We start from the raw sequence: 25473 nt of genomic DNA on the forward strand, positions 1-25473 counted from the left end.
CTGTAGGTAATACACTGTCTGTGTAAAAGTATCTCTTACTGCCACCTTCAAAAAAGCTTAACTATCCCTTTAAGTAGCACACTTTGTCTTGGCAATAAATGTATCGTTGTTTAAATAACTTCCAGATATGTAAGTGGATGAAAACAAAAGCTGAGTTGACCAGGCTTAAGTTAGTCAGTTATAATACAGTTTAATCACTCTTAGACAGCAGCAGCCATATAAATGACCAGAATAAGGCACAGAACATACATGTAGGAAAATAAACATCTCTATTGCATATGTATATACACAGTATACTTATATACAAACACCCCTTTTCCAATTACTTCACTTTTTGTGAATTTCACATATACAATTAAAGAAAAAATACCTCACTGAAATTCTGTATTGAGCAAATTATTTGCACTGACTAAATTCACCCTTCACATAATTTTAATACACACATTATGTTCTTAAAAGAACATTTTTATTGATTACTTTTCAAGTTACCGTCGCCCTTTATTTTTTAGGTGTAAATATGGTGGTGAAGATCCACTGAGGTCATGAAATTACACAGGTGTGTCAGACATGGTAGAGAGGCACCACTCTTGTGATGTCCTGTCTACATATTGGACATCGGCGTTGTGGAAGAGCCTGGTAGCAGCTTAGGCAGCAGCACACATGCCCACAGTTTAAAAGAACACAGTTACATGGCTGACTGAGGCAAATCACACAGGCATTAGCTACATGTTCCTCTGCCCCATCTTGTGGTCTTAGGGCTTCAGTCCGCCATCTCTCAAAATCCCTCCTCTCCTGCTCCCTTTCCCAGCGAACTTTTAGTTTGTAATAGTAGCGGCGGCCAACCCATAGAAGGACCGCTGCTCCTGCCAAAGTAGAGACAATGGCCAGGGCCTTCCACCAAACAGCCTCCCTAGCTTGCTCTCCCAGCAGGGTGTCAAAGTCAATAATGCTCAAAAAGTATGGTGAACCATTAGTAGGAGGTCGGAGATTCAGGGTGCCGTCCGTGTCCAGTATCAACTTGCCCACGCCAGTCAGAGCTGAACCCACCTGGAAAAAAGGGGAGTAATGTGTGAAATGTCTCATTAAGTGTCAAATGAATATGACTTAATTACTGAGTGACAGAAGGTAACGTTAGTATCCATCCATCAACTGACTTTGAGCATTTCCTCGGTCTCCAGTTGGCCTTTAAGCTTCTCCCCACTGAGGAACTGTCCTAAGATGTCACCCAAGCCTTGATTGACCTGGTGGAACTTCTCGTGGGTCGTCTCCATGTGCACTCCGGAGGCCTGCAGAGGGCACAGGACTTTGACTGCCGTCTCATCTGAGCCAATTAACACAAAGGGCACTGCATTCACTCTCTGGTGTACGACTCGTTCACTGTCTGTCCTGCAACAGGTAAAGGGAAGAACAACAGGTCTACACTTATGATAATAAAGACACAATCTCATATAAATTAAAGGGGTTGCATCGTTGTTTCATTACTTTAATAATCTCAGATTGGGCCAGCAGAAAGCCTGCATTACAAACTACTTTGTGGAATTTGAAAGCCGTGAATGGTCAAAAGCCAGTCACATTATGTGGAAATTACCATATTTACCAGTTTATTAAATGAAAGTGTTGTATGCATCAACCTTTAAGATTTTATCAGAAATGGGAAACTGGTTTGTCTTGCCATTGTGCTGGCTATGTCCTTGTATGGTACCATCTTTTTTGTATGTCTGTCATGGAAAATCCACAATAAATTATAGCTATAAAAAAACAAGCTCATATTTCTGAAAGCTTCAATATATACGACTTGCCGCGTAATAATATGTACATGCCACAAAAGTAAAAGAAACATAGTATGGGCACCTCACATAAACCAGCACTCAATTCAAAACACACAAACACAAAGGCATTCGATTAAGAGACAGACAAACATTAAGTGCAAACAGGTCTCATCTATCATGTGTAACTGATATTAAAGAGGCAGGAATCACATTTGTTTTCAACATTTATCATATATAGCGTTTCTTCATTGCCCCAGTCCCCAGTCTAAAAATCTGACCTGCCTTGACAACTACTGTAAGAGGTTGTAATAGTGACAACATGTTTTTTTTTTCCAAACCGTGTACAGCAGCGATGTACAATGACATTAGTACCACTCTACACAGCTGGGTTCAGGAAATGTACACCTTCCAACCCACTGAGGCCAATCCTGATATGTTTTTCCTCCTTCCTAAATCTAGAGTGGATGTTCTATTTAAGGCACATACCACATGAGCATGACCCTGGTTCAACTTAACCAAGAACCCCTGTTGTACGCCGTACCCTTCTCTCTGTCTCTAAATTCACTATAAAATAAAAAGGTAAAAAAAAAAGAATCATGTATGGTAATGCTTTACTGTATAATTGACTTATTAGAGTTCTCACCATGAGCGTGAAAGGCCGTTCCACACCATCCGGTGTTCTCTCAGCATGAATTTCTGTAACACTCCGACAAAGTCTTTTTGGAAATGGCTCGTTAGAGGCACATCCACTGGTTGAACAGTACCTACAGTATATATATAGACACACAAGATAGAGAATAAGAGGCAAGGATAGTATACCCATTTTTCAGCTCTTGTCTGTATCAGAAACAGTGAGACTGGTTTACCTTCAATGACAGCATACTCTAGACACGCTCCTGGAGTAACTTTCAAAATGTCTTTGAGTTTTCCATCAATGGTGAAGTGGGGAGCATCCTGACAACACATGACATGATACCGTTTGTATATGTAGTATACAGCAATGCACAGCACACATTTTTTTCTTCACATAAAATTCAGCTTTTTTTATGTTCTCTATCTTCTGCTTTTTCCTAATGAATTTGTGCATGGTCTACTTCTTCAGTCCTCTAAAAGTATGCAACTTGTGATGAGGGGTGCAAGTAGGGGTGGGTGATATGACGATATTAGATGGTGAAGGATCAGAACGTGTTGGCGATCTGCCAAAGCAGAGAGATCGTAGTATCGTCTGTAGGGTACATTCTATTCACTGCTGTTCTATGTTCTGCACAGACCCATCAGGTGTTTTTCCCCTCAGCCAAATCACACTATAGGCTAGTCGGCCTCATGCCAATTAACCAATCAAAGTGAACTTCAGGCAGTGATAAGGATTCCTCATCCCTATCCTGTTTGATTCAGAGAGAAATGGGAACAGAAGTCATCACTGAAAATTTAACTACTGTGTCCTAACAGTGTCAGACTATGGTGTCGCATCGACGCCGTTTGTCCACACTTATTCATAGAACGTGTGGAACAAGCTGTAAAATATGCGCCTAAAAAACTGTTAAATGTGTCTTGCACCAGCGGACTCCTAATGTGTTTTACAAGAAGGCAGCGCTGTCACTTCACAGAGGCCGCCTTCGACCCAAACCTGCCACACACACACAGTCACACAAGGTGTGCACATCAGAGGGTAACACAATTAACTTTTTCAACCACCTAAAGAGACAGAATCCTTAACAGTCAGCTGAGAGTGAAATGGTGAGGAGACCAGCCACACCGCAGCCAGCAGAGTCAACAGGTAGCTTTTTTTAAATGTCCATTGTATTTGGCACACTGATTAAAATCAGAGAGGTTCTTTGGCCTAGATACTTTGTTATATATTTTCTCTTTTAGTTCTATATTTTTACAGGGAAATACTTTGGTGCAATGTTCAGTAACTTGCAAAATAATTAAAAATCATTGTAAAAAAAAAAAAACGGGACAATATCGTGATCGTGATTTGACTGTAAAATAAACGTGATATGATATTTTTGCCATATCGTCCACCCCTAGGTGCAAGTACACACTGCTTCAGTCATAAGCTAGGATTGGAAGAAAATAACCGGCCAAAAAGATTGGACACTACTGTAAACAAAGTTCAGATACATTAGAAGAGTGTTGATCTTTCTAAAAAGGGATTTCAAGCAGTAACGTTAAGTGAAAGATGAAGTTTGTTTACATGGCTGTGCATCACGACTCTGACCCTCTCAAGACAGAATGAAGACATTATAAAGTTATGAAGGATTATGTTACTTAAACAAACCGCAACTAACCTCAAGTTTATCTAGTGTCGTTCGGCTCTTCTTATAAAAGTAGTAGCAGATGCCTGAGAGGGCAACGCTGGCCCCAAGACACACTGCCTCTGAAATCTTCACAGGAAATCCATCCATTCCCTCCGAGTCTCCTGTCACTGCAAACCTGCACAAACATATATGCATGAAGGTCAAAAATCAAACTGTATCGTTTCCTTTGTGAAAGTGTAAGAAACATTTGACTGTATCAATAGCCTAATATTATTTTGTCTTATGATTGTTTGACCATTTATTCTGTCCTTTATTATAGACTATATGTTTTTATATATTTTTTTCTTCCTTCATGTTAAATATTGTTGAATAATTATAGGGAACCCAGCACGTCAAGCCCCTTGTGGGTTTCTGGGTTTCCTTTGCATGTCCTTTTTTTACTTAATACCACTTAAATGTAATCTTATTGTTGTTGTTTTTTAACATGTGCTAAATGAATCAAATCAAAACAAATATATGACATCATGTTAATGTGCTAATGCCGATATGAGACTCACAAGCTGGGGCATAACTTAACGGTTAAAAAGAGCAAAAACGAACCCAAACGTGAGGGTGAAAGTAAGACACAGTAGAGACATATTGGCTGCTCTTTAAATCTGTGAAATTATCGTTACACAATTAACACAACGGTAACTCAAACTTTAACCAGACTAACGTGAGCTTTTATAGGCAGCAATCACAACTTAAAGTCAACGGTACTCTCTTTGTAAATGATGCCATTAAAAATATGTCGCAAAACAACGAGCTGAGAGACAATACAACGCATTCCGGTGAGTTTATTTTCTTACTTACCTGAAGTTATAGCTGCTAACCAGCTAACGTTGAATAGGTAGCAGGGGAATCAGTAACATTGACCTCCAAACGCGTTAGCTAACCATATAAGCAACAATGCTTAATGTATAAATGTATAATGCATTAATTGTTAAGCCCGAATAACAATAAATGTGTTTGTTTTTGACCTGTCAAAGAAAATAACTCTCTCAAGTTGACATTTAAAGGTTGTACAGTGTTGGACGTGTCACGTGATATACAGACGAAACGTTGCGTGATGACGTAAGGCGCATGTCAGTTGCGTCCCCAACGTCTCTCCGTGAAGTTACGCCGCTGAGATGGCTGGAGGTGTGCGGAGAAAGTCTCCCGGTTCCACGTCCCCAATGTGGGGGAAACTCCACACACTGTGGCAGGACAAACATTTGGTCCTGTTCAAGACGGAATACACGTTATTGGTTGTTTCGGTTTTGTGGTTCCTGGAGATCGGGATCAACGCGTGGGTCATACAGAAAGTAGCATGTAAGTAGCTGCGCGGCTAGCTAGCATGCTATGGTGTTTTGTCATTTTGGTGAACCTATGTGAACGCTAAGTAGCTAGCATTAGCAGACCTACTAACTTACATTGCCACCTGTCAAAGGGAATTTACTGCCCTTGCATGACCACATACAGTCGTCTGTTCTGCTCTAGTGTTAAATGTCATTCATTATTTTCAGCAACTGCTGCCTTAAACTTTATGCAGCTAAAGATGACATTTACTGACTGTCAATACATTAAACTTGTAGAGACATGATAACAGCTCATGTCAACGTAACGTTAACCCAAGCATTGATATAATCATGTCATTTTATTCTGACCAATGTACAAATGTACAAGACTGTAACAATCGCCATTGATCGTCAAACATAATCATTCATCAGTTAATCTTTCTATAAGGTTTTTGATTAATCAATACATTGTTTATTCCATAAAATGAGAGTAAATGGAGTTTTCTTGGTTAACGTTTTTCAACTAGCGATCAACTAACTTTTAATAATTATTAATAGGACACCACTTTTGACTCTTGGAGTAGTTGGGATGGGCATTTTTCATAATTTATTTTATTTAAGTAATTTTAAACATGCATGGCGCAGGGATATATACTAACCACAGTGGCGTCACCTGAAACAACCTTCCCCATCATCTCTTTGCTGCAGACACTGAGATAGACTGGAAAGCCTACATGGATGAAGTAGAGGGGGTCATCAATGGTACTTACGACTACACCGAGCTTAAAGGAGACACTGGCCCCTTGGTGTGAGTTTTTAGTCATGTTACAGTCATCCTACAGTTATATTTACTTTTCAGTGCAGAATAAATTACCTACTCTTTGGTTGCAGGTACCCGGCTGGCTTTGTCTACATCTTCACAGCTCTCTACTATGTCACCAGCCGTGGGGTCAACATCCGTCTGGCCCAGTACCTTTTTGCTGCTTTCTACCTCATCACACTGCTGCTCGTCTTCAGGATATACTACCGCACTAAGAAGGTCAGTCTGTGTGACACAAGTCACTTACCCAATGGCATGCTGCAATACATAACTGTGTTTTGCTCATGAGGCAATTGAGTTTGTATGAAACTCTATTCCTTTGTATTTATTAAGTATGCCATTTCCTAATAGTTTCTTGTTAAAATTGCAATTTCCTTTTTATTGCCATCATTTATTTGTTTGTTTCTTTGATTTTTTAAAGGTTCCTCCCTATGTATTTTTCTTTGTGTGCTGCGCTTCTTATCGGATCCACTCCATCTTTGTGCTGCGCCTGTTTAATGATCCAGTGGCCATGATGCTGCTGTTTGCAGCTGTAAACCTCTTCATGGATGGATACTGGACTCTGGGCTGCGGCCTTTACAGGCAAGTGTGGGCTCCTTGACAGCACGAGGTGTCATATGCATCTTTGTGAATCTTTATACCATATACAAGTTATTTTTTGCCACTCGTTGAATGACGAAAATTACATCTCAATCTTCCTCTCTTTCTGACAGTTTAGCAGTGTCTGTAAAAATGAATGTGCTCCTTTTTGCACCGGGACTGCTTTTCCTCCTTCTGTCTGAGTTTGGTCTAATCAGGACAATCCCCAAACTTTCTCTGTGTGCGGGCATACAGGTAACATATTCCCTAAAACATAAACAGGCACAGTTTTAATGATATCCAGTATTGCCAAGCATCATTTATATATAACTCTGTTTTGATATTGCAGCTTTTGCTGGGGCTGCCTTTCCTCCTGGAGAATCCCATGGGTTATATGAGCCGGGCGTTTGATCTTGGCCGTCAGTTTATGTTCAAGTGGACGGTCAACTGGCGCTTCCTGCCAGAATGGCTCTTCTTGAATCGGTACTTCCACTTACTCCTGCTGGCTGCCCACCTGCTCACCCTGCTGCTTTTTGCTCTCCGCCGTTGGAAGAGGTGAGACACACCGTGGCTGTGCCAAGGTTAATGTTGCCATCATAGTGTGAGATGAGCTGGAATAAATCAGGGGTTAAAGTTGTGCCAGTTTTTGATCCATAACACAGAAGGTCAGTGGTTGATCTCATGGACCCTGATATATTCCAGGTATTTAGATTAGTCGTGAGGATCTTATGATCTGTTGTGCAGTGACAACAGTGTTTTCCTTAACTCTTGGCATTATGAGACACTGCAACAGCTGTCATGAAGAAACAAAGAAATCTCAACAACATGGAAGTCCTTGGAGGATTCCACTTTTATAGCATATCTACCATCTCACTGTATTCTACTGAAACCCTTATGGCATGTAAAAATGTAGATGCATTTCAAGCAATTTATGTCATTGTCATCTTAGTTGGATGTAGTACTTTGTTGCTGAGCAATAGTGTCAATTTTGTTTTCTGTGTTAGCTAGTCCTTTTACTATTTTAGGACACTCTTATCACTCATCACAGGAAGCCAATAAGGTGCTAAATAGAAGAAAAAAAACCCACATGTGTCATCGCTCACAGTTTTCCACATATTACTTTTTGAGGGATTGTACAGCTGTTTTGAAGTGGGGTTGTATGGGGTACTTATCCAGCCGTAAAGGTGGAATTTCTATTAAAAGTAACCATTTTCTCTTTTACCAGGCCAGGAGATGGCATCTTCGAACTCCTCAAGGAGCCAAGCAAGAGGAAATCCCCTGCTCAAAAAAACACTAGTGATCATATCCTTTTCTTCCATTCCTTAAGTGTAGAATATTGTTCCTAAAAGCACAAGTTAGGATTGTCAGAAACACTATTACTTTTACTTTGGGAATCAAATATAAATTGACTAAATGTCTGCATGATATTGTGTTTCAAATGTTTTTTATCATGACGCATCATCATCATGCTATCAACACATGGTATTGTAATGCTTCTTTTTAAACATTAACGTGATAAAGTGAATAAAAACAATATCAAAGAAATTAACAATACAGTTACCTTACAAAACCTGCCAAAGCTCAGTCTCCGTTAAAAAAAAAAGTAAATAGAATTGAAAAAAACAGTAACTCATAACTAGCAACACACTTTCCAACATCCTTACCCTGGACTACAATTAATATTGTGTTCCTTCCGTGAGATGAGAGGAGTGGTTACTAGATTTTGTTTTAATTTCCCTTAAATTATGATTTGGATTCTCCAGAGGTGAAATGTGCCCAATAGTTCTGTGAGCCATAATTTCAATGTTGTAACTACCAAAACAATAGGTTATGTCTTTCTGCAGTAATTAATCCGTATGCCAGGAAGTGTTGTTATGCCAGTTTCAGTTTCCTTTCTTCAGATATCCCTAAAATGATTAGAATTGGGTACGGGTTTATCAGTCTTTTTTTTGTCTGTTGACAAAGTGAAGATATCAATCCAGTAACTTTGTATTTTTGGGCAAAGAGCGTAGCTGTCGAGTAAAGAAATTACCTATAATCGCCTGATTTACATTTTCCACGCAAAGTAGAGGCCTCTGGAAATATTTGACGTATTTTCTCCTTGGAATAATGTAAAATTCTAACAGAACACTGTGTGTCACTTTGTATCTGAGCCCCCAGTTCCTTTTTTTTTTTTTTTACCGTGCTGCTTTTGTGGTGGTTGTGGTTGGCAGTGTATCATACAGTATAAACAGGATAGTAAACAATCTGACCCTGTATACTTCTTTTAGGCATTCATCCAATTTATGTGGTCCAGCATTCTCCAACTGGGATGTCTGCATGATATTGGTCAGAAATGAAATGTTCCTAGTGTTCACCGTCTTTTGTGTCAAACCTTAATAGACAATCACAGATGGTACTGATCCTGTTCACCTCTAACTTCATTGGCATGTGCTTCAGTCGTTCGTTGCACTACCAGTTCTACGTCTGGTACTTCCACACGCTGCCTTACCTGCTCTGGAGTGGAGGAGTCAAGAAGCTGGCCCACCTTCTCAGGTGAGAGGGGTTCTAAATGCTAAACTACAAGTTCCAGTTTTGCTTTTAGACCTACAGCACAGCACTCGCTCACAGGCTAACGCTTTATTATTTTCTTGTGTTCAGGGTCCTGATCCTGGGTCTGATCGAGCTTTCATGGAACACCTACCCCTCTACTAACAGCAGCTCAGCAGCGCTCCACGTCTGTCACCTAATCATCCTCCTCTGTCTGTGGCTAGCTCCACCGCTGCCTTCAGCTTCAGCAGAAACAGAAGAACATACACCCGTCAAGGACAAACGCCAGTGAGCCACAGGCTGATCGGAGCGATCATCTGCCGAACAGCCTCCATCAACCTCTTCTCTTTCATCCTCACAACACCGATGCAGAGGGAGGTCACTGGGATAGACTGTTTTTCTAAGCGAATAGAAGAAGCCATTAAATGCTTCTCATCTCACTGACGAAAGTGAAGGAAGTTGGTGCAGTCTGCAGACAGATGCCTACATGATGAAGTAGACCCTTGCAGTTGAGATGAAAAGAGAAAGAACACATGGATTCTCAGGTTTCATTTTCAGATAAGTAATAGGAAGAGTGGAGTAGAGTGCTAAGAGGAAATTGTGAATGTTGTGCTATTTTGAGAGATTTGTTACATAGGTTATATTTCTACATATGTTAAAACTACAGTCTTTACACCCATATTTCAACTGGCAAATTATTTTTCTTGATGTTCTGATATTGTCGAAAATTTACTGCACAAATGATCTTGTACATTGTAAAAAGGAGGCAGTATATTGAAGAATATCATTAATATGATACAGAGCTTGAATGTAGAACCAAAAGCTTAAAAATGATTTGCATATCAGCCTGTGTGGATTTTCAAAAGCCAAAAATATTTCCCATTTTACACAAATGTGTAAAATTGACTAAGCTGTAGACAATCATGGCTATTTGTCTGATTTGTAACATAATTGATTCATCTTCTGTCATGAGTGCATCACTACAGTCATAAGCACGTGAGTATATTTAATGTGAAAAATGTGTCGTTGACTGAGACAGCAGAATTGTGACATTTTATAATAAACAGAGATGACACTTAACCTTGATGTTTTTTGTTGGATGTTTTTGTAATACATAACAACTCATGACTCAATTCCACTTATTTATTTTCCCAACAATAATTTCATAATTTAAAGAAAAAAAAATGTGTTTATTAAATAATCAACCTGTTAATCAAAATATCTCCCATTAAACACTGACTGACTGGTTATACAACTGGCAAAGTAACTTCACATATAGGCTACAAAAAGCCCATTCAGATGGTCAAGGCATTCTTGTTTTTGCATAAAGCAATATATTTATTCATAATAAAAGGCCACGTGGTCTATGTTATTTAAGGGTATTCTTGTTACATAAATATAAAGTCTTACATGAGTAAAATCATGTGCAACTTAATATTCAGATAAACTTGGCACTAGGTTATGGTATTAGCTGATCCTGCAGATGAAATACAGGATTTACTCTTCCAAGTAAAGGCGTTGCGGTGTCTTAGGAGTCACTGTCACTGGTAACAAGTGATTATGTTAATCAGCAGATCTGGCTCAGTTTCCTCAGAGATCATTGTCTCACATGTTATTGGGGTTATAACACAGCATGTTGAGCTTGATGTTCTCGTCCCAGTGGCGCAGCAGCAGGAACAGCTGTCTGGCAGCTCCCTTCAGCCCTGCCAGGTCCACTCCCTCAGGCAGCTCCTGACAGCGCAGCCAGAAGTCTGCTTTTGCTGCCACCAGCTCCCACTCCATGAAGTAGCCGGCACAGCGGTGTTCGAGCCAGGCTAGAGCCACAGCTGTGGCCCAGCTCGAGCCCTCCAGGTCCTCTTGAGCCAACTGGCTGCTCCCTTGGAGGTCAGCTGACTCCACTGAAAAGCCTTCGCATACATCTGTCTCTGATCCGCGGCCACTATCTGCCTGACCGTGGATCTGGCCCTGAGAGAGGCCAACAGATAGCTCCAGCGAGCCCTCCTCAGAGCTGGGAAGGTCAGGGGGTGAGGTAACAGCATCTCGGTCAGAGAGGTTTCTTCGGCGAAGCCTCGGCTCCAGCATCAGGGGAGTGTCATCTGGAGTGTGGTGGAAAGGAGGGGAGGTCGGTTTGGCCAGGGAGCAGGAAGAAGGAGAAAATGTAACATGGTGGATAGCAGAAGCACCGGGAGGCTTTGTAGAGGTGGCTAAAGATGGAGCACTGGGAGATGTGCAGCGGAAGGGCGGGCTGAGACTGCGGCGGTGGAGGCTGTAGGGTGAAGCCCTCTTCAGGCGGTCCAAGGGGATCTGAACACAGTCTGAGTAGATCTCTGTAAGAAGAAAAGCCCCTGATGCCAGCTGCAGACGCACCTGATCGGATAACATTTAGATACAAATTAATGAATGAGTTCCATGCTTTTGTGTTGTTAAGTATTATGTTGTAATTGTCTGCACAGCTCACCAGGGGCAGGTAGTCTGGAGCTTCAGTTTCAGGTTGTTTCTCAGTTTCTGCAGACAGACAGTGGGACTTGAGAGGAACCTGCTTTCCTGATGAAATAGAGGACCTGAGTCTGCCCAGTGGAAATCTGGAATATACAAAAAGGTATTTGAATAAATATACATTTGCAATACACAGCCGCACAGAAAGAGGCTCTCTTGTACGTAACTTAAGAACAAATTGCTAGAAAGGTTCCCTTTACAGCGTAATGCCACATTTAATGTGAAAGTCTTACCTGGCACCAAAGAAGCTCTCCATTGACTTGCTCTCGATAGATCGCTGTGAACGAGTGCATGAGGCGCCTGCTATTGCTGGGGCTGTAGCAGAGTATGGACTGCCCCCTACACCTGAGACAGCAGTGTGGAATAAAACATTAAAACCGTATTGTTTCATCCCCACAGTGGTGTTTCCGGACTGTTAAAAGGCTCAGTTCACCCTTTACATGATATTCATTCAAATACATTTTTGTCTGGCAGACAGATGTTCTTTTGAAAAAAATAGTCCCTGGAAACATGCATTTATGTGGATTATCCTCAGCAAAGGGGTACATGTTTGTTTTCTCCAATGTTGTTACACTATTACTTTATTTTCAGTAATTTGGGTGAATTGATCCTTTAAGAACGTCCACAGGCTGTTCTAGTGTGCTTAATCAGGTCAGGGGAAAGCAGTTGAGGTTTTTCTGCTTCCATACAGACTCACCTTTACTTTTGTACTAGCTTTCTGGTCGCCTCTGACTTTGAGACTACACTGACACTGGAATGTTTTCACTGATCGAGTCGACAATACTTACTAGAGTCCCAGGATGTAAGGCTACAGGGTGAGGCAGGGGTGTCATCTCTGTCTGAGAGATACAAAGATTGTTGATGACCTAAAGTCTTGACAACAGAAATGGGTGATAATATCATTCAGTTTTTCTACCTGTAGAATTCCAAGTGTCCTCCATCTCTTCGCTGTCTCTGCTGGTGCGCCGTCGGCCCAAACCGACAGAATAGGTCCTCTGTCTGCGATTACCTGACTGGGAACTCCGCCTTTTTCCAAAATGCAACCCTACATATACACACCGCACACAGTGCGTGCGAGAGAGAGAGAGAGAGAGAGAGAGAGAGAGAGAGAGAGAGAGAGAGAGAGAGAGAGAGAGAGAGAGAGAGAGAGAGAGAGAGAGAGAGAGAGAGAGAGAGCTCAAATACAGACTAAAATGTGTTATTCAAATGGTAAGCTAGACCACATTAATTTACTCATGCCTTATATGAGATCAAATCTGTATTTTCCTCATGATTTTAACACACTGTAAGAATAGAACAGTAAACTAACTATGACAGCTCTGGTATATGTGGTCCTGGTCAAAACCAAAGTATTTAATACAAATTAATGGTGCAGTCCGGTATATCACACTTCCATTGATCTGAGGGACTCACAAGAGATAGATAGAAAAATAAAGAATGTTCAAAACACAGAATCCCACAATTCACATAATGCAACACAGTAGCTTCTTTAAATAGACCCTTGCTGCCTAGTGAATGCCAACATATTTCAAACTCCAAATTTCAAATCTGTACTAATTTGAAGCCTCAAGTCCAATCCAAAAAAACCCTAATGACATCATCAGGTTTATTTTGTCTGACAGTCAGTCAGCCAGTCACAGGCTGGACAGTAGCCAACACAATCATGTGTAAAATCAAACTTCATGTGTAAAATTGGTTGAGTGCCCCTCTAAAATATATAAAATAATGTATGTGTGAGTGGGTAGTAATCCACACCTGTGTTTTGGATGTCCATGCTGTCTGGCAAGCCTTTGTTGGAGTTGCTATCAGTGGTAGTGAAGGCTGTATACATGCAGATGATGTTACAGTGCTTGCTGGTCTGGATAGCCTTCATTCGGTATCGCTTAGCTGAACCTAAGAAACAGTAAGGGGTAAGACAGTATGTATCCCGCATCGCTTAACTTGATGTGAGATAAATGTCTGAGGTAGTTAAGCCTCACCCTGTCCAATGTCGCTCTCTTTCTCCGCCATTTTTTCAAAGTCCCTAATAACTGAGCGAGCAGTCAGTTGGTGAATGATCTCCTCCCATGGTTTCCCTTCCTTTATTTCTTCCCCTCCTCCTCCTCCTCCTGCATATCCCTCAACTCCTGGTGTCTCCCGGCCGTCAGGGGTCAAAAGGTGCCCCAGGTCCACAGTGACCTCCCAGGACACAGGTCTGCCGCTCAGCAGGCCGTGAATGAGTGAACGGCACTGACCTGGTGGAGGATCCTCCGGTGGAACAGCAGTGAAGAGGTACTCTGGATCTGTGAAGCTGTCCCAGTCCAGAGGAGAGGCGGGGAACAGGAGTCCATCTGAGGGTCAGAGTGAGAAAGAGAGAGATATACATTTGTTGGAGGCAGAATAGGAAAGGCTGCTTTTCTTCGTACTATAGCTTACTGGAGTCAGTGAGGCTTCTGCGGGACTGTGTGCCTCTTGATGGGGGCTTCGTCTCCCCATCGCTTTCGTCCAGCCTCCCTCCCAGCGTTTGGTCGAAGGAGACCCTCTCCAGAGCTCTCCTCAGGCGATGCATCTCCAGCTCGCCCTGGGGGGATGAGAAACTCCGTGCTGCCATGGTTGAACGGGTCAGTGCTTTATGTCTCCTACGAGACTCCTCATCTCCACCCAGACACCCACTCTGGGAAAATTCAACGGGTTCAAAAAGTAGGTTAGACTATTTGGTATTTCTCTGCAACCACATATGTCTAAAATCAAAAGATGTTCAGGTTTATCTATTTGTGATATTTTGTACATTACAGCACTTATGCGGTGTAGGCCTAGTATTTCGCCTCAAGTAGGCTATTACATCGGTTAATCTTTTCCAAGACACTTTTCAACAACCCTCCATAATAATATTCAAGTAAGAACAAAAAAGTTCTCTAAACACACTTGTGGCTTTATTGTGTTCTGATTGACTGTGTTGGTGGATAAACTGGTATCTTTCATTTTCTACAATAAATATCTCTCGGCGGTATTGTTGAAATCGATTACAAAGTAATGTGAAAGAGAAGAACATTTTGTCCTGCCAAACTATTTTGTAACAGTGGTGAAAGTATGTTTTTTATGTCAGGAACTTGAAGAAATACACAAATCTTCTTTGGGGTGAATCTATTACGATCTGTCAAACCTTTTCTGCCACGTTATCAGGGGTTTCCGCTGAGAGGTTTTGTTGCCATGCAGGGTCTGCCCAGCGAGACAGGGATGATCTCTGTTCAGGAGGGGGAATCTTTTCAAGGCCTTGAGGTAGAGACCCTGTATCCAGCACTGACCCAGGGGAGTGAGGGTCAGGCAGAAAGACCCCACCTGCAGAGTCAGAGTTGGACGAGGCGTGTATGTGCGAGTGGGACTGTGTTTGTAGACTCCGCTCACTACTGAGGGAGCAGCGGGTAAGGACATACTGCTCCTGGATATAAGAACTTTCCTGGATCCTCCTCCTCACATCGCTGGACCAGTCTAGCTCCACACCTAGAGAGGAACATTAACCACCATGGTATGAGGTGGCCAGTCTTGATTCATATCAAATCACTACAAGATCCATTTAACAGGGACTGACCTGGGCTTGTTCCAGGATCTGTGTTTCTGGCACAGGAGAACTCAAAGGAGATTTCTCTGGAAATCTCCTTCAGTGCCTCCTCCAGGTCTGTGCCATCTGCACATGTCACCACAGGCATTAACTCGGAGGCAGGGGGAGGTGAAAGCTCATCATTTGATTGTCCAAAAACGGAACCCGCCGAGTCACGATGTCCACCTTTAAATCCCCGTCCTTGAGACTGTAAAAATAGTTAGATTAGAGATGTTTTTCTACGCGGAGGCTCAGAGACGTACTTTTAAAGAATAGGGAGATGTATACCTCTGTCTTTTTTGCTTTGAAATTCGTCATATCGTAAAGAGTGCAATATCCAATCAGACGATTCCCAGGGTAGAGGGCGGGGATTTCATTGGGTGAAAGAAAAGCCTCCATGTTTTCTGGCAGGTACCAGTCAATCCGCACATCAGTCAACACAGGTTCGAAGGCCTTTTTCAGAGACTTTATTAGCTGAGGAGATATGATTGATGGCAATATTTCTAAATCAATGGCTTTACACTTCATTTTTTTACAACTGAATTGTGTCCAGTGGTGGAGCACTAGTCAGATTGTTTACTGAAGTAAAAGTATCATTAAATTCAAGTAAAATAATCCAGTCTTGCATTCAAAATCTTATTCAAGTAAAATCTACAGAGCGAATCAAAAGTAAAAGTACTAATTCTGCAGAGAAATGGCCCTATGATATTATTTGTAGTAATACAGATGTGTCAATGTTTACTACAAGTGAGATTTTACTGCTGTGGATGCTCAAGGTGGAGCTAGTTTTAACAACTTGGTTCAGTCCTTTAGTCCAGTGGTTCCCAACCAAGAGGCATGCCTGCTCCAAAAAGTCACAAGATCAAGAAAAAAATGGAGAAAATACTCAAGTAGAAAATTGTAAATTGGAAGTGTATGTACTTTACTTTTCACCACTGCTACTGTCTTGTGACATGCTGAAGGGTAAATTTGACACCTAAAACTGAACTGTATTTATCTCATAAGGAATTAAGATATGATAAAAATTGTTCTGCAATTGATATTTCCCCCCCAATAGATGGCAGTGTTGCAGTGCTGCTGACCTTGGGCTGGAGTCTCTCCTCATCATCCAAGAACTCCGTAGTCCCTCCTGTCAGTTTGGCAACGCCCTGCAGGAGCCTTCTGCAGGCTCGAGGACCAAGGCCTAGGCCAAAGCATCTGCAGAAGCGATACAGTATCACATTTTTTACCACATCCCTTGAGAAAATTATATTATGATAGCATAATCCTAGCTGAGATCGGCTCCAGCTCCCCCACGACCCCGATAGGGACAAGCGGTTGAAGATGGTCGATGGATTGATGGATGGATGGATGGATGGATGGATGGATGGATGGATGGATGGATAGCATAATCCTTTTGTGAGATGGATCTTCACTTCCCACTACTGCAGAGCGATCTTTAATGCACCGCCTGAACTATATGTACGATGTGTTCTGTCACTTTGCTTCCAGCTGCACAAATCAAATAGCAGCCTCTTGCAGCAACACAGATTTATGTTAGTTTCTATTTGTGAAACACTAATGGCATACAGTGGCTTCCATGTGTCTAAGGATAGAGGAAATTTGGACTCATCAAAGAGACTGACTGTTATTTGGGTACTCAGAGGGTTCACAAGCCATTTGGCTAATTGAGAGTTTGAAACGAGCAGGGACAGAATAATTAAACAGGCTGAGATCTTGCTTGTGTGCTTTCCCGAAAAACAGCAAGTCTGTCCGGTTGACCAGATACTGTAAAGGCTATCTGAATAAGACTAAAGAAAGTAGTTAGATTGAAATGTAATTAACATTCATTGCAATGAGAGGTATTGGTACTAAAGAAACGTACATACGGTGCAAAGGGATAGCCAAAATACAGTGGAGAAAGTCAGTCAAGCAGGAGAATACTAATAAGACATAATTGGAGATACTGTGCATTGCTGAAGGGTCTGTAGAAAACCAGAGGGGCGTGACTCTTACTGCAGAGGAGAGCACTTAACGTGATTACTGGGCGGGGCAGAAAAATACCTCAGCCCTTTCTTTTCTTTCCTTGCTTTGGTCTCAGTTCTTCAAAATCGCAGTTTGCTTGTGTCTCCCGTGCTCTCTTCCTCTCTCTCTCTCTCTCTCACTCTCCCACATGGTGTCTCTGTCATATTTATCACCTCATTCTGCCTGCACTCACTGCACTCCATTCCTCTCTTCTTCCTTGTCACCCACAGTGATTTAACATCCTATCACACACCAGCCACATACATCTTTGTTAACTACTTGTTTGACTTAATGTTTATTTTGTGTGTGTGTGTGTGTGTGTGTTTGCCTCGTATTGGATATCCGTCTGATACCTCCCCTTACACATGATATCCATGGGTTAAGTTTTAGCTCAGTACCTGCCAGCGCATATGTTTCTGCGCACCAGCTCCAGCACTTTAGCCACATTGGTGATGGATCCATCTGTAATGATGAAGACCTGGCGAGGAAACAAGCGCTGCATGGGCTGCTGATACACCCAGGACAGCGCCCCCAGCAGGTTGGTGCCTCGCATGTCAGCTCTCATTCTCTGGACATACTCATATGCCTGCATTAGAGTGACCTAAAACAGAGAAAAAAGGAAAAAAGGTCAGATGCTATCAGATCTACAGTAAAGGTTGAGGGAAGCAAGCATCAAACGACAACACCTGTCCAACTGCGTGACTGTGCAAACACCACCTATGTTGTCAAGATAAATTCACAGTTTGATATCAGATTCCACAATTACCCTGTGAGGGTGGCATTGGACCTCTCTAATAAAGAGAGAGCAAACATACACACATTAGCACCTGCCTTAAAAGCACTCCAAATCAAACTGTGGACAAACATGCCTGACAGGGGAGGAGGTGGAAGGACATCTTGTGCCTTAGTGAAAATGCATGAAAGGTCGCCATATGGTCGGGAGTATGTGCAAAGACTGTTTATCCTTGAAGCCCCTGGTCTGGATAAAACCTGATACTCTGCTACTAAGGCAACCCAATGAACTGACCTATTGCCTGATTAGAGAGTAGACAAAATGGAACAGGTGGTCCTACGTGGCCAAAAAAAAGTCTGCTTTCAGGAAACATGATCAAAATGCTCCATGTATTATGTTTCGCTGAAAATAATTTAAATGTATTTAAGAATAAGTTGTTCCTCCAAAATGCCAATAAACAAGACAGATTCAGATAATCATCTCATTGCATAAAACTAACATCAGTGCAGAGCTTGCTGGAGGTGAACAGAGGCTTGATGGTGGTGCCGAAGCCCACAATGTTGAGCATGGTTCCAGAAGGGAGACTCTTCAAAGCCACCACCATGGCATCCTGTGGAAACAAGAAGAGATAGATAGGATGGGGCCTGAGGTCAATGTACATGCCTGATTCTAAAGGCTAAACTTTGGCTTATTGGTATGTTTTCATCCAGCTCACCTTTACACGATGGATGTTGGTGCCACTCATGCTGCCACTGCGATCCACAAGGAACAGCAGTTCTCTGGTGGCTTTGTGCAGCTCCAGAGGTTCACGCAGCAAGTCAGGACAGAAATTGAGCATCAAGACCGGGCTGCTCAGAATGTCCTTGTGGTATCGCTTCCTTACAAACTCCAGCTGCAGGCCAAGTGGAACATCAGCATGGTTTTAGACAGAAACACAGTCAGGTACATGGATTGGGACATATGTGATATTTCAATGGTAAATAAAGAGAGCAAAGCAACGTGAGTAACTATCGACCTTCCTCTCGGGTTCTGAATCTTTGCGAGTGCAACGAATGAAGTCACGGCGGGAGCAGATCTGCTGTTCATACTGGCTGAATGAGAGCCTGCCTCTCTCTAATATGACCAATGGGTTGTGAGGTTCTGTGGAAGAGGTTTGTTCAGTTATGTCACATTTAAATATTGAAACTGACACAACAAGGTAGAAAAAAGAAGATTAGGGTGAGTTTTCAACTGCTCACCACTGAGGTGCAGAATGATCTCTATGTGTCTGTCATATGGATGCTCCTGTGCCAAGGTGATGTAGGTCGCAGAGGCACTTTGGGCACTGGGGTCTGCATCTGCCCTCAGAGCATGAGTGGGGCTCTCCAGTCCTATAAATCAGATTAGGTATAAATAGAAAAGAGAAGAAACCATACGTTTTAATGCATTTCTGAAACAATTTTTTATTCAAAGTGTAATTCTGGCGCAAAACCATCCCATGGTCTTTTTCGGCAATACATCAAATAAGCCATACTGCTCAAAATAACACCAAACCTCTGCAGTAGCATGATAAGTATCCATACACATTGAATGTTATTTTGAGCAGTATTAGTGGTTAAAAAAAGCCGTTTTAATGCCTACCGCACTGCCTCAAGCTAATCAGTGTTAGCCACGTCTGGATTTCACTGTTACTAGTTTATACACAAAAAAACTGTCTTGATGGCTTATTTGATGTATGTAATTGCCGAAAAAGACCATGGGAGGATTTTGCGCTGGAATGACACTTTTGGTTTATAACCACAAGTCATGCAGTGTACTTTGAATGTGCTTTTTTCTCTCTTTTTTTCTTGAAGATTATTTTTTTGGCAGTTTTCCAAGCCTTTATTATGTAGGACAGGAAATGGTGTGAGAGTACGGCATTACCGGCTAGTAGGCAGGCCCCTCTGACCAGCAGCTGGAAGTTGAGTTCATAAGGTGCCAGGTTGGCAGCTGGACTGGTGAAGATGGCATGGGCACACTGCTGCTCAGAGTCTAGGGCCCGGTCTTGTTTTCCTGAGGTGGCCCCGAAACAGCTGGTTGGTCTAAGGAAGAGAGATATGTAGAGTATTTAGGAAAACAATTAATTGAATTGTACAATTTTAGTTGAAAAAGTGTTGTGATACCACAGTTTATGTTTAAGAATAAATAAATACCCAGTTTCTTCAGATTTCCCCCCATTTTCACTCTTGCTCGGAGTCATCTGGCCAGTGACGATCGGAGTAAGCAATGTGGGGTAGACGATGCGGATTGCGCCATTTTCTAATGTGGGAAGTTCTAGTGTGGTGCTGATGGTAACGGACACTATATCCATGGGACCAATGACGCCTGTGCCCACGATGAAGGTAGTTCTTTCAAGGTCCTCATCCAGGATGAGATGTCCTTAAGCGGGATTACAGCAGTCATTCACTTCATACAAGACAGGGCCAGGGTTGGGGAGGGGGGCTGAATCTCATCTTTGATTTTCCAAGAAACGGCAATGCCCTCTCCCAACATCTCAAACCAGTATAATAATGCAAAACACATCAACTCAAATATCAAATACCGTATATCACAATATCAAAAGAAATTCAGGTCTTCCAAAGAGCATACCGATAAATTCCTAAACAAACATTAATTACCTGGTTAATTAGTTGTAAATCAAAGTCCAATACTCAATGAAATGTATCTCAAAATCTTTTATTAAATCTCACACAATCTAAGGCTGCGAAAGGGTTAATTGAATCTGTGTGGTTTTGGCTGTATTAGAGAAATTATTCCATGAACATGATACTACCTGTTCCAATAAAATAGGCTACTACGCACTTCAAGTTGATATATGTTTGCACTAAGTGAACGCCATTTCACCATTTGGCAGGCAGCCAAGTCTATTTGCCTCCTTCATTTGTCCTTTCTGTCCTCACAGAGGCTAAAAAAGGACAGAAAGAATTACTGTGGCTGGCATTCAAGCGGAGACCAGATCATTACAGCATTGGACAGCGGTCCAAAATATTATAGTACAAATTGCCATTTTTATCTACAAAGAAAATACGATGATGTCTTCTCCCCTCCTCACCATTGGTGCATTGAATGTCGAGGGAGGAGCTCCCACAGCAGCCCCACTCCTGGCCATTCCCACAGTGGCCTTCAAGACCGGATCCAGGGCAACAATCCAAACAGCAGTCCTTCAGCTTCCCTCTGTTCTGAATCTGGACCCCCACCAGTCGGCCTGCAATCACAGCCTCAAAGCCAACCACAACCTCCTTTTCCCCGAGAGGGTACACAAAGACACCTAGATGACCAGAAATGATGAAAACAAACTTTTGCATTAATTCAGAAAACTACATAACATTTCAAAGTGCAATAGCTATTTTGTAAGAGCATGATAAAGACCTCTTACTCTTTTTTTAAAGTGTTTTTCAAATCACTGATGAATTTCCCTTGCTATTTATCACATGTCAGATTGTGACTGTCCTTTTTGTTTGGAATAACTTTTCTACTTCTCTAATGCAACCTTTCTTGTGATAGGAGACAGCTCTTCCTCTATAGTTCAAATTATCTGTGGTGTTCCACAAGGGTCAGTACTTATCCCTCTACTGTTTTAGTACTGTTTTGTACCGTGTCACTTTTGCTCTTGATTCTTTGTGTTTCTGTTACACAGACGACACCCAGTTGTACATCCTAATAAATTCACTAATGTTTAGCCTGCACTAAATCAATGTCTTGTACTACAAGCATCACAAAATTTTATGATGATGAATCAAAGGCAGCATATCAGATAATATCACTGGCAGGTGATAAAATACATGTGTTTTTTTCCTTTTGGTGATTTAAAGACGTATGAAATCAGAATACAGTTGCTTTGATTATTAGTGATGCTAAGAGTGTATCATCCTACTACTCACCTTCTACAGACTCTATGTCGGCATTAGCGTAAGTAAGGTGTGCGGTGATACCCAGAGAGCAGCCATTGGCACATGACTTAATGCAGGAGGCCTTGAGTAGCAATGGTTCCCATGTTGAGCAGTTCCTCAGTCCCACCATCTTTTCAGGGCGGGGACAAGCCTCTATTCTGCTGTTTGCATGAGAAGTGAGGGAAGGGAAATGGTCTGCGGGGAAAGAAAAGGGAATATGTGAGTGTGCATTTAAATGCCCTCATTCTCCATTCAGAGTAATCACTGTAATCTTTGTAAATCAGACCTGATTTTGTTGCATTGATTAAAACAGTCTGTAATGTCTCTTAGTTTCACATTGTCTGTACTATATACTGGAGATCAAAATTAGAGAACAAATTATTAATAATTTTTGAAATAATGTTGTTTTATATTGTTCAGGATTTGATAGAATATCTGTTGTCGCTATACCACTGCTCTCCTAGCATGTTTCTTTTTAAACAATTAAGGCCCTTAAAAATAACCCTATATTGTGTTTTTATCACACTGCTCTAGTTTGACCTTGGTCCATTCTTCTTCCAGTCTCTTCCACAGTTCAGTAATTGTAGTGGGTTTCTTAGCCATTACTTTGCTGCCAAGGATTTTCCAGAGAATCTCTATGGGGTTTAGATCTGGACTTTGGGCTGGACAATTTCATTGTATCAATAGAAACTAGTGATGTCCTGTGGGCGCAGATGGGCCTCTACACTTCCTATTAATGTTTTGATCCTATAGCCCAATGAAAACACTAGTACAGCAGATGTATAGCCACAGCAGATATTCTGAACAATAAAAAATAACAGTATTTCAAAATAAATTAAGCTTTAATCTATTTATATGTTCACACCAGCTCTTATAGAGATGTAACCAAGCTATCACTTCCCCTCAGGCTCTTAGCAACCAACTGTGATAGTTTGAGTGTTAGAGGCTTGGTCAATTATTAACTTTGCAGGTCAGCACTTACTACACTCTGCATCATGCCTATCATATGCAATCAGTGGTCAACCTGTATGCAAATCAACATACATTTACTGTCTCACTCTTACTTACAATAACTGCACTCTTAGTTTACTGCAAGGACCTTGATAGTAAGAAATGGTAGACTGCACTTTTCTGCTTTTTAACATAAAAAGAAACTTGGTAACAAACCACCAACTAGTGCCAATTTCCTTTAGAGTTTCCATTTAACTCAAGCTGTACACAATAATTCTTCATGACTGACCACTTAATAACTTTAAGTGCAGCAGGTGCAAAGACCAGTGTGCAGATTGCAGCTTAGCAAATGGTAGACTGCACAAAACTGTGTGTATGTATACATGTGTGTTAATATACGCACACATGCTTGTGTGTGTATGTGTGCGTGTGTGTGTGTGCGTGTGTTTGCTGTGGTCCAGGTAATGGTTTTTTCACATCTACCTTTCTAACAAGATCAACAGCCTCCATCTGGCTACCGTGCACTCAGCTCATGACAGGGAAATAATAAATGCCTGGTTTGTTAAAGTAGGACAAACTGATACTCTCACTGTAATACACACAGAAGTAAGTAGACTCAGAGCTGCAGAAAAGCTAATGAATAAGCTTTATTAGTGAGAAAAAAGGACTTATGATGACACATTATGAGTTGGTTGTTTGTTTGTGTGTGTGTGTGTGTGTGTGTATGTGTGTGTGTGTGTGTGTGTGTGTGTGTGTGTGTGTGTGTGTGTGTGTGTGTGTGTGTGTGGTTTTAATTACAGTTAATAAACACATGGCACAGAATTCATTTTATAAACAGAACACATGCACATACTAACCTTATAAAGTTCTGTCTGAAACTCAAATACAGATGTCTACAAAAAACATGACATCATTCAGTAACCCATTTTGATAAATGGGAAAATGAAGCATTCAAGTGAATCCAAATCTCACAAAGTAAAAATTCTGCATTCTGTGAGGTATAATTATTGTGTGTTTGCGGTACAATATCTGGCCAAGAGTTACTGTAGCTCTGGGCGACACTGAAATCCCCTATGTCAGTTACAAGCTCCAGATAGCAAGCAAATGAATTCTCCAGGAACACTTACTGTACTGCTCAGTGTGGTGTCTGATAATCTGCCTCTGTGTCCAGTGTCTGCATCACTCCGCCATCACATCTACTCGCAAACTCCCAAGGTTCCCCAGTGATACAACGGTAGGAGTTTTCCTGGTAAAAGATACTGCTCTCCTCTCTCTCTCTCTCTCTCTCTCTCTCTCTCTCTCTCTCTCTCTCTCTCTCTCTCTCTCTCTCTCTCTCTCTCTCTCTCTCTCTCTCTCTCTCTCTCTCTTTCTCTCTCTCTCCCCCTCTCTCTCTCTCTCTCCACAAATTTACCAGTTGCCCTGTAAGGACAACCATCATTTCACAGAGTAGACCAGAAACATATATTTAGAGTCAATTTGATTTTACAAATATAGTACAACACAGTATCTGAATATGAATATCATCTGCATGCACTTAAAGGATCATTGCGTGTATGACTTACTACGGGTCAAAAGACTGATGAGACAAAGAGAGCAAAATCATGAGTTACTTCATATACTTTGTCAAGCAAAAATTATATATTAATTAAAATGTCCCTTTCAGAGGACCTGGAAATGTCACGTTTGCAGTCACTAACATGCAGCTCTACACTAACCTACATTTCTTGTTAAGTGAAATGTCATCAGCTTACCTGCTCTGACCTGAACCACAGAGCTGATCAGAAACTGCTGTCCGGTCACAAGCTAACACACAGCGGTTAGTGAGGCTGAGCCTGCTTTTCATCCAGACAATTGGCTGTGATGGTAGCAGCACCATTATTTATGGGTAATGGCTTGGCCAGAGAGAGAGAGAGAGAGAGAGAGAGAGAGAGAGGGGTGAGGGGGGTGATGTGTCTGCTTCTCCCAACAGGTCACTGAGACAGCAGCAGCAGGCGTGGGTAGGTGACTAAGGAAGCAGCAGCATTTTGTCTTCTATTCTCCAGTTTAATGATTCAGTGCTATAAACTTGGGTAAACAGTAAAGCTGAGAGAAAAAAACATATGGAGTGGCAAGCAAGTAATAGAGATGACCATGACTAATTATTTTTGCTGGGTTGATTTTTATCTATTTATTAATATTTTTAAAAAATGAATCTAAATGTAATCAAAGCATACATATTTTTCTTACGTCATTTATTTTTATTTTTATATACTTATACTTCATTTACTATACTTTTTATAGTCCGGTAATACTTGACAATAAGATTTTAAATAGTTTTTATTAGTACCCAATTATCAGTTAATTGAAAAATTAGTGAGGAACAAATCAAGAGCGATTTGATAATTGATGAACCATAGGCTATAGTAGATAATGATGAGTTATTGTGGAGAAAAACACAAGGGACATACAAATTAAGTACTTAATCATAACATAATGATGAAGTAATAAGAGACTACTTAGTTAATACTCAGTTAATCCTGAAAGACTTAAG

General features: G+C 41.4%; 3 protein-coding genes across 3 annotated transcripts; 1 reads left to right on the forward strand and 2 right to left on the reverse strand.

Moving 5' to 3' along the window:
* Nucleotides 1–273: 273 nt before the first annotated feature.
* Nucleotides 274–5066, reverse strand: mul2 (mitochondrial E3 ubiquitin protein ligase 2). Its single transcript, XM_083927927.1, has 6 exons — nt 4883–5066; nt 4061–4205; nt 2636–2723; nt 2413–2533; nt 1155–1386; nt 274–1047 (listed from the first exon to the last, which is right to left on the reverse strand). Exons 2-6 carry the CDS (start codon nt 4175–4177, stop codon nt 562–564), a joined length of 1044 nt encoding a protein of 347 aa, XP_083784053.1. The 5' UTR covers nt 4178–4205; nt 4883–5066; the 3' UTR covers nt 274–561.
* A 127-nt stretch (nt 5067–5193) lies between these two features.
* On the forward strand, nt 5194–10308 carry alg3 (ALG3 alpha-1,3- mannosyltransferase). Its single transcript, XM_083928271.1, has 9 exons — nt 5194–5380; nt 6055–6154; nt 6238–6385; nt 6588–6748; nt 6880–7000; nt 7095–7300; nt 7971–8046; nt 9135–9280; nt 9386–10308. The coding sequence occupies exons 1-9, from the start codon at nt 5200–5202 to the stop codon at nt 9564–9566; spliced, it is 1320 nt and encodes a 439-aa protein (XP_083784397.1). The 5' UTR covers nt 5194–5199; the 3' UTR covers nt 9567–10308.
* A 571-nt stretch (nt 10309–10879) lies between these two features.
* Nucleotides 10880–22122, reverse strand: vwa5b2 (von Willebrand factor A domain containing 5B2; the record flags this gene model as incomplete). The annotated part of the gene is made up of 21 exons (XM_083927796.1): nt 10880–11641; nt 11733–11856; nt 12004–12115; nt 12559–12609; nt 12687–12815; nt 13526–13663; nt 13750–14100; nt 14186–14423; nt 14913–15250; nt 15339–15555; nt 15636–15821; nt 16430–16544; nt 17750–17952; nt 18584–18694; nt 18800–18976; nt 19100–19224; nt 19323–19454; nt 19987–20144; nt 20256–20481; nt 21155–21370; nt 21984–22122. The coding sequence occupies 21 exons, from the start codon at nt 22120–22122 to the stop codon at nt 10880–10882; spliced, it is 4248 nt and encodes a 1415-aa protein (XP_083783922.1).
* Between the last annotated feature and the right edge of the window lie 3351 nt (nt 22123–25473).

Source organism: Echiichthys vipera, assembly GCF_963691815.1.
Source record: "Echiichthys vipera genome assembly, chromosome: 15".
Lineage (NCBI taxonomy): Eukaryota > Metazoa > Chordata > Actinopteri > Perciformes > Trachinidae > Echiichthys > Echiichthys vipera.